Consider the following 9088-nt stretch of genomic DNA (forward strand, 5'->3'; position numbering starts at 1 on the left):
TTAAAATAAAGAAACTAATCAAACTCTGCATTTTCTAGTCCAAGAATGCTACATCATGTCTCTAGTAGAGAAATTGCTACGCATTCTAATTTTGAATTCCAAACCAGCTTAAGAATTTTTAACAAATAAATACTAACATTTTATAGGTTAGTTGAATATAAATAAAAGAATCCCAGTATTGTACAATCATACAATGAACTCCACAGCATACACAACTTGAGATAGTGCTCATCCCCCTTATCCAAGAAAAAACCAGGGGTTACAAGCTATCACTCACTCTTCTTAGAAGGAAGGAACTTCCTTATGGCATCAGATTTCAACTTGCACCCAAAAGAAAGTGCTTTTATGAATAAGTCATCAATTTCTTCCTCCTTCTTTTCATAAATGTAGAAAGCAATAAATGCAGTGGTAAGTCCTGTAAATGACAAGAAAAAGAGAAATTACTATCATTATTCATTACCAATTTACCATCAAGGAACTGCAGATTCAAACACGTTAATATTACTTTACTCGCAAATCACATATATTTTAAAGGTTTTGCTAACTAGTGCCCTTAGGGCACTTGTTCAGATTACTTTGAATAGAAACTTCTAAAATTTTGTTCTTTAATAAATGCACAATAAGTAATGAAAAATTAAATTTTTTAGATTCTCATTTTTGAAGTGCATGATTGATGTTTTATGAAAAGTAATTTATATTTAGAAAGTATTTGTTTATTGTAATACTTAGTTGATAAGTAGGACCACTAGTAGGTAATTACCCGGTATGGGTATGGGTATGGCAGCAATTTAGAATTGCCTATGAATAGTTCACTCATAATAAACAAATACAAGTATGAAGCATGTAGTATGAATAGATTCAATCATTTTAAGTGGAGGCAAGTCTAGCAGTATAATTTTTTGTGCAAGCAAATGGTACATACATGTGCAAAATCTGTCAGAGAGAGAGAGAGAGAGAGAGAGCATATACCTATCTTATATAAGTTCTGAAGTGAAAATGCACCAAAGAAGCTAAGAAGGAGCGAAGAGAAAACAACCTATTGATCAAGGCAAAGATATTTCAGCGCACTAGATACTTGAGAAACTTTATCCTCAGTAAATTGAAGTAATCTGGATATCTAATTCTAATCCTCCCCATTATCAAAATCTAACATACATGAAATTTTGAAATGACAGTTCCAAAATTAAGGCCTTCACTTTTTCAGCAAATTTCACAACTTAAGTTGTAGATCACTAAATGCATCTTATATTATTCCATACGCATTGCAGCAGCAAGCAATGGCAAGGGGGAAAATGCAATGCAGTTTAGGTACCTTAAAGAATAGCATCCACTCGGTCCCTTGTGCAAGGGATTTCAAAACATTCATAGGAATATTCCATATTGATACCACGGAGACAGCAAGTTGATGTGACATGTCTTCTGATAAGTGAAACCAGGATTTGGGCATTTTCTGAACAGTGTACCCCAATCTTCATATACATAAGAGTACAAGAGATAGTTAGCATTTATCTTCCCATCGGAAGCTGGACTACAAAGCTTCAAAACAATCATCTTCATGGTTACAAATTATATATATCATTCACTATTGGGTGAGCTTAACATATATCAATATCATCATGTAATTGACAACTAAACACTGAACAGTAAATAGTATACGTACATCTTTGCCGGTAGAATCCCATGAATGAATAAAAAGATCGATGCAAACAACAGAAGCTTTGAGAGAGCAGTAATGAAAGTATTCCCGGGTGCAATGAAGCTTAAGTATATTGCAATCAAGACTAACAATGTGGTGAACGTTTGCTTTCTGTCCTTCCAAAGCAATGTGTCAGCAACTGCAAATAAGTACATCAGTTACAAGTTATAACCAATAGATAGATAAAAGTAAATTGCAAAATCACTCCCAGCACCAAACGGTAACTGTGTTGTGTTTGTATATTAAGTAAAAGCGATATGAAACCATTACCATTTAATAGATTATGATAATGGATTGAGTTAGAATACCTACTCTAAGTTGGAACTTCTAAGTTCCAACACTTGTTCTTTGCACTTTCACATCAATAAGAAATTACAAAGGTAAAATGCAATGCTTCATATCAACATAGACCTATATAGAATAGAAGTATTTCATGAAGACTGGCCCACGGGTATGAGGCTAAATGGCACATTAGCAGTCATGATTTCTCGAAGTTTATTTGTCTTTTGAAAATGAATATATGCCTTTCAGATTTCTTTTACAACAAACCAAAAACAGCATTAAACAAATCAGCATATCCAGAGTTTCCAATCAAATAAGTTAAATGGATTATAGTTGATTATTCATACCTCTTCCACTCCCAAGATATATTGAAGCTTTCGAGGCCCTTTCTCTTTTGGCCTTAAGTTGATTTTCAGCCCTCAAGTGTGAAAATGAATCAATCGTCCTCTGCAAACCCTCCTGTAGAAAAAAAAAATGCAATCACACTAGAAATGAAACACCAGGCAACAACTAGGACTAGCATCTACACTCACCACCATAAAAACATGAACCTTTGTGCAATAAAACACCATATATTTTACAAGTCAAATCCAATAGTTGACTTGAAGTTAATGATATTAACTCAATATTATCAATGAGTGGAATTACAGAATTGAACATTACTTTATTTTATCAATGTGCCAAGATTGCAAGGAATATAGATCACAAAGGATATACATAAACTTAGAAACTACACAAAGGTTCTACATAACAATAAACCAAAATATTCAATGCATAATAAAATCAAGAAATATCACAAAACCTTTAGCGTTACAATGGGTTCATATCGAAGGCGCTCCTTTGCTTTTGAGCAATCAAAAGTTCTGTTGCAAGATAGGAGTCTTACTCTTGAAGGTGTTAACTGAGGCACCTTCATACCATATGGACCTAGCAGCTTATATGTATACTCCACCAATAGTGCAATTGGCATGAGAACAAAGGCAGGGATCTTTATTCTTGGCCTGCAAACTAAATGAACTCAGCTAACAGATAAAAGGAATTGATAGAGCCATGACTATAGTTTTACAGTTTTTTGGTGGGATAAGCAAAACTATATCCCATATTTCTTTTCAATTTAACTATAAGAGAATATAGAAATTATTATTTATTAATAATGATAGAAAAGTAGAAACCAACATTCACATTAACATATAAAAGAAAAACCAGAGCAACAGTGAACAATCCCACAAAAAGAGAGGTCGCAGAAAGGAATTTTATCTGATTATAATTAAAAATTTAAAGGATACCAAATAACAGCTAAGATAAGATGAAAATTTCCAATAATCCCATATCCTTATTTAATAGCAACTTCAGACCTATGCTCAGCATAGGGTTGCACTTTCCACATTCTTGAACAAATAACATGTAGTTTTTGTCTGAGTATGTGGTGTCACAAAATTTTAGTGACAAGCTGATGGTTTGCCAGAATGGTTGTATTATTAACATGGCAGAGGTCATGTAGGATGAACAGCACATAGGGTGTTAAAAAAATCCGACCAAAAATTTTTGTACTAACTGCAAAATTATCCCGCGAGAGAGTTTGACTACCTAACATAGGGTGCTAATTATGGATTTGTGTGTTTAGCGAAAGGTGTGGAGAAGTAGACAAAAAAGGAACCCAAGGACTAGGAGGTGGCAAATGAAAGGTGACAAACAAAGAGACTAGAGGTAATGGAGCTAGAGATAAAGAATCATGGTGGGCGACAAGTGTGCAAGAGAAGGTAAACATGAAGAGGGAATGTTTTAAAGTATGGTTTTTATGCCGCAACGTGGAAAATCGGAATAAGTATAAGTCGGTTAAGAAGGAGACAAAAGTGGCGGTAAGTGAAGTAAGAACGAGAGTTTATTAGAGTTTTATCAATCTTTTCTTTGGGTATGTAAGATGGGAAGATGCATTTACAAGATAGTGAAGGGTCAAGAAAGAAAAAATATAAATTTGGATCAAGTTAAGTGCATTAAGGACAATAATGGTGAAGTTTTGGCCACAAACGAGAACGTCAACAAAAGATGTAAGAGCTACTTTCACAAGTTATTTAATGATGGACATGAGACTCTTTCGTGCTCAGGTTGGTTACAAACAAGGGAGGAGGACCAAAACTTCATTTACTATCAAAAAATTCGGGATTTTGAAGTTAAGGAGACTCTAAAAGGAATAAGAATGGTAGAGCAGTGAGCCTGGTTAATATCCCTATTGAAGTTTAGAAAAGTTTAGGAAGAAAAAGCGCCTGTTGGTTAGCTAAACTCTCTAATAATATTTTAAGGTCTAAGAGATGTCAAACAAATGGAGGAAGAGCATTTTAGTCCTTATCTACAAGAATCAGGGAAATATACAAAGTTGTGAAAACTATAGAAAGATCAAGCTCATGAGCCAACTATGCAGCTGTGGGAAAGGGTGATAGGGTAAAGGTGAAACAAGAGACTCAGGTTTCGGAGTTTGGAGTTTGGTCTTTATCCTAGTAAGATATACCATAAAGGCTATACAGTTGTTAAGGAGAATGATGGAGAGGCTTTGAAGTAACAAAAGAATCTATATGTGGTTTTTATTAACTTGAAAAAAAGCATATGATAGGAAGAGAGTAAGAATTACATATATTTACATAATTAAGGACATATACGATGGGATTACAATGATTGATGTGAAACCCAATATGGTGTAACAAAATAATTTTCTATTGGTGTATGATTACACCAAGGGTTATCTCTAAGCCCATATCTTTTCACACTTGTGTTGGAAGTGCTTACCACGCATATTCAAGAACTTGTACCATGGAGCACACCTTTCACGGATGACATCATCTTTGGGAGAATAGCAAGAAGAATTGAATGAGAAGTTGGACTTGTAGAGAAAGTACATGGTTCGCGCATAAGTCACACTAAGATGGAGTATATAGAATGCAAGTTTAGCAGCGGAAGGGGAAAGACTTACACAGAAGTGAAAATCGGAAAAGATACTATACCACAAGAGATTTTAGTATCTTGGTGGTGTTATTCAAGACAATGGAGAAATAGATGACGGTATAAATCATAGGATTTTCAAGGAGGTTGGTCAAAATGGCAGAGTGCTTCAATTTTTATGTGACAAAAAAAGTACGTCTAAAACTTAAGGGTACATTTTATCGCACTGCCATTAGACCATGTTGTATGAACAGAGTGTTGACCGGCAAAAAGTGAACATGAATTTAAATTCAATGTGACTCAAAGGAGTATGCTTCGATGGATAAACACTTGAGCAGTCATACGCGTATGGACGTAATAAGGAACAAGGATATGAGAGAAAAAGTTGGAGTAGCTCCCATTGTTGAAAAGATTGTGGAATCTCATTTTAGGTGGTTTGGACATGTGAAAAGAAGTCCAGTAGAGCATCTAGTGAGAATGGTGGATCAGATAGTAGATAAACCAGTTGTTAGAGGTAGACGACGACCTAAAAGGGCTCTACATAAAGTGGTCAAGCGAGATCTCTGTATAAACTATCTCACCGCAAACATGATACATGATAAGGCACAATGATGTTATTTGATTCATATAGTCAACCCTACCTAGTGGAATAAGGTTTTTTTGTTGTATATTTTTCTTATTTTAGCATAAGTATTTGATTAGGATTTAACTATTAGTCTACATTGTGATAGTAAATATTTCTTTTTGAGTATTTTCTTATTTGTATTTTTCGCAAATAATGGACCAATGCTAATTTTCATGCTAAATTGACATGAATTGAGAAACTTTGCTTTTACATCCAGAGGGTCACAATAAAAAAATGAGATCTTACATTCAAAAAATAGCATAAGCAAAATGAGAGCAAGAAATATCAAATGACTCATAGTATACCTTTCATATCCGAGACCTTCTAGAATAAGTGACATGAATTCCCAAAATTTTATAGGTTCCATATTTGTTATGAAATATGCCTACAGGAAACAGAGGGGGAAAAAAACTTCAGCACGAAAACACTACAGAAACTGCTAAATTCCTACCTAATCGTGCTAATAACCAAGGCTGCGTTTGTTTACAGAGACAGGACACTGAAACATGGACACTGAGACACAAAATCATGTTTCATAGAGGAGACATAGACAGAGACAGTGTGTCCAGAGACACTAAATTAGTATATTTTGTGTCCATCCTGACAGGAAGGACACAGGGACACTAATAAGGGACACGACTTATTTTTCATTTTTTTTTTCATTATTTTTGTTAATTTTTCATAATTATATTTTTTTATTATTATATTTTTCATCTCAAATTTTTTGAATAAAAAAAATGAGAATAAATTAGATTTTTATAATTTGTTCTAGTTTATCACCAAATAGAATACAAGAACACAAAATTTTGTGTCTCTGTCCATCAATGTCTTGTCATATCCTGTTCTCAGTATCTTGTCCTGTCCTGTTCTCAGAAACAAACGCGGCCCAAGTTCCTTCCCCACCCCCTCCTTCAGTATGCAAATGCCTAATGAATCTTTCATGAAATGAATAATTTGTTTAAATTAGAATCAAACTAACTAGGTCAAATATAATGTCTTTGCTAAAACGTATATTTTCTAGGTCTTGTCATTCACCCACCCAAAAGAAGAAATCTACCCTTAAATGTATCATCAACTCATCATCATGTTAGCAACTGTGGTTTCTAAAAGAATGTACACCTGCAAATAACTAACAACCCCTCGACAATAGAGCAGGATCATCATCACCACCTTCTAAGATGTCCATGTTTAATCTTCATTTACATAATTAAACAAATATTTATATACCAAAAACTGTAATGACAGAATCTTCCAAAGGTACCTCTCCTGCAGCTTTTTTTGAAACTTCCCCCTCTGAAGCTAGAGCTCGGTCAGCACATAAATGGGAATGAGCCACATTTCCAACATAAGTGAAATCATACATGTTATTGCCATCACCAATAATGAACTGTTCAAGAGAGAATTATAAATTAAAGAAATAAAGACTTGATGAAATTTTCTGGTAATAAGTTACATGTGCATACTGCTCTGTCCAAATCCATCTTTATTTCAGGAAGAACAATGATTTTCTATTATTTGCAACAAGCCAATTTCTTTCGATTCATGGATAATTTGAATCAGCAAGCTATGTCCCACTCAAGATTAACTGTCCAGATTAATTAGCTATTGAAGGAGAGTACCAAAATTTACTAGGACACTCATTACATATGCAGTGCAAAGCATAGCCTTCAGCAGAAACTCACATTAAGAGTCAGGAAGTATGACTGAGTATGCCATAGAATAAGCTACAGGGCTCCACAAAGCAGTAAAGTCAAGCTAATTGCTAACTGTTCTCATTCTGCTCAGCACAAAGGGGATAGGATATAAAAGCATAGAACAGACCTAATAAATATTAAGCCTGCCTAAATCACGCAAAAGCTACAAAAATGTATTCTATAGCCCATACTCAAATTGCTACATGAACACAAAGTACAATGATGAGGCCAGAAACAAAGTTACACACACAAAACCATATCTACAGAATTAGAAGGTACAGCAATATTTACCTTGGTTTTCCCTGCCTTGGCAGCATCAACTGACGAAGGCACCATCAGTCTATCACCAGGCCCAAAAATGCTACTAGGACGTAGCGAGCAAGTCAGGAGCCCACTAGTTCCATTAGCCTTCAAAACCAAAGCCTCACCCTGAGCTTTAGTGGCAGAATAATGATCATTATGCTGAAAGCAGTGCAAAACTCAGTTTAGGACCGTGCCAATTACATAAAAGAACAGGTTAACAAGATTGAGCAACATTTCAAGTCGCCAAAAATATAATATAAAATGCACCATCCACCAAGCCAGTATACAAAATGTATGCATTATCTCATGTTACAAGAAACATAGAGAGTAGTTATGGCAGGTACCTTAGGTGGATAGGGCATTGATTCCTTTCCATTATGAATTCCATGAACGCCATCAAATACAACACTAGATGAGCTGGTGTAAACAAGCCGCTTCACTCTAAGTTGAACACAAGCATCAATGACATTCTGTGTTCCTTGCGAAACAAAAATCTCAGTGTCAGTTACTTTTCTTTCAAACGTTCCATCAAACAGTTGGCATTCCATGAAGAAAAACGAACATAAGATTGAGCATTTTACCTTGGACATTGACAGAATGATGAAGCTGATAGTTGTTAATGGATGAGTTTGGAGCAGCCATGTGGAAAACAATCTCACAACCTTCCAATGCTGCAACGAGAAACGACGCCGTTAAACACCATACGTGTTGATAAACGACATTGAAGTAGTTAGGAGAGGTAACCTTTGAGGACGTGTTCCTCGTTACGAAGATCGAGAGAGACGTATTGGGCGCGACCAGAGCTCAAGGCTTGGCCTAGAGTCCCGAGTTGTTCGGACGGTTCGAGTTCGATAGTGGCTCCGAGATCGGCGATGCGAACGAAGTAGGTGTTGTCTTGGATCAACATTTCCACCAGGTGGCGGGCGGCGAAGCCGCGACCTCCGGTGACGACGCACCACTTGTCATCGACGGCCATAGGTGAGGTGATTGGATCGCAGATTCAGTTGGGGTGGCAGGCAACAGAGCAAGTGAAAGCCAAAACGTAACCAGCAAGGTTCTGAAAACCGACCGATCATTTAAGTTACTAGTTCATCAATTTACTAGTTCATGAATACAAAATTGGGAGGAATCGAAAATTAAAGCTTATTTAGATTTTAGAATGTTAAAAATTAGAATTTAGTCAATTTACTTAAGAGTTAAATTCTTTTTTTTTTTTTTTTATGTGTTAGAAACAAGAGACTAAAAGAGTAATCTGAAAAGTGTATTATTGAGTGTATCCAAAGGTACAATATACAAGGGGTATTTATAGGTGCTAGATGAATCAAAGTAATAAAGGCATAGAATCCTACAATTAATATACAGATATACTATATAAATATAGACGATACTAATTGATCTAAATTGATTCTAACAATTCTCTAATATCCCCCTCAAACTCAAGTGGGAGCTAAGGATACCAACTTGAGTTTGGATAACAAAGTTCGGAAACGAGTCGGGTGATGAGCTTTCGTGAAGATATCAGCAGTCTGATCCAGTGTTCCAACAGCAATGAGA

General features: G+C 35.5%; 1 protein-coding gene across 1 annotated transcript; it reads right to left on the reverse strand.

The window, feature by feature from the left end:
• On the reverse strand, positions 1-8744 carry LOC107623291 (3beta-hydroxysteroid-dehydrogenase/decarboxylase). The gene is made up of 12 exons (XM_016325498.3): positions 8279-8744; positions 8116-8205; positions 7879-8012; positions 7523-7693; positions 6799-6924; positions 5843-5922; positions 2781-2979; positions 2326-2437; positions 1661-1835; positions 1313-1469; positions 970-1036; positions 1-415 (listed from the first exon to the last, which is right to left on the reverse strand). Exons 1-12 carry the CDS (start codon positions 8508-8510, stop codon positions 270-272), a joined length of 1689 nt encoding a protein of 562 aa, XP_016180984.1. The 5' UTR covers positions 8511-8744; the 3' UTR covers positions 1-269.
• Positions 8745-9088: the final 344 nt, after the last annotated feature.

The sequence above is a fragment of the Arachis ipaensis genome, chromosome B10 (assembly GCF_059453495.1).
Source record: "Arachis ipaensis isolate K30076 ecotype BB chromosome B10, ASM5945349v1, whole genome shotgun sequence".
Lineage (NCBI taxonomy): Eukaryota > Viridiplantae > Streptophyta > Magnoliopsida > Fabales > Fabaceae > Arachis > Arachis ipaensis.

Bases quoted from the DNA above. Each gene is read 5' to 3' on its own strand.
- LOC107623291 (XM_016325498.3), bottom strand. From the start codon at position 8,510: ATGGCCGTCGATGACAAGTGGTGCGTCGTCACCGGAGGTCGCGGCTTC. The intron at 8,013-8,115 runs GTAAAATGCTCA...TTGTTTCGCAAG, and splicing joins TCATTCTGTCAATGTCCAAG to GAACACAGAATGTCATTGAT. The intron at 1,470-1,660 runs GTACGTATACTA...ATGTATATGAAG, and splicing joins GGGATTCTACCGGCAAAGAT to ATTGGGGTACACTGTTCAGA.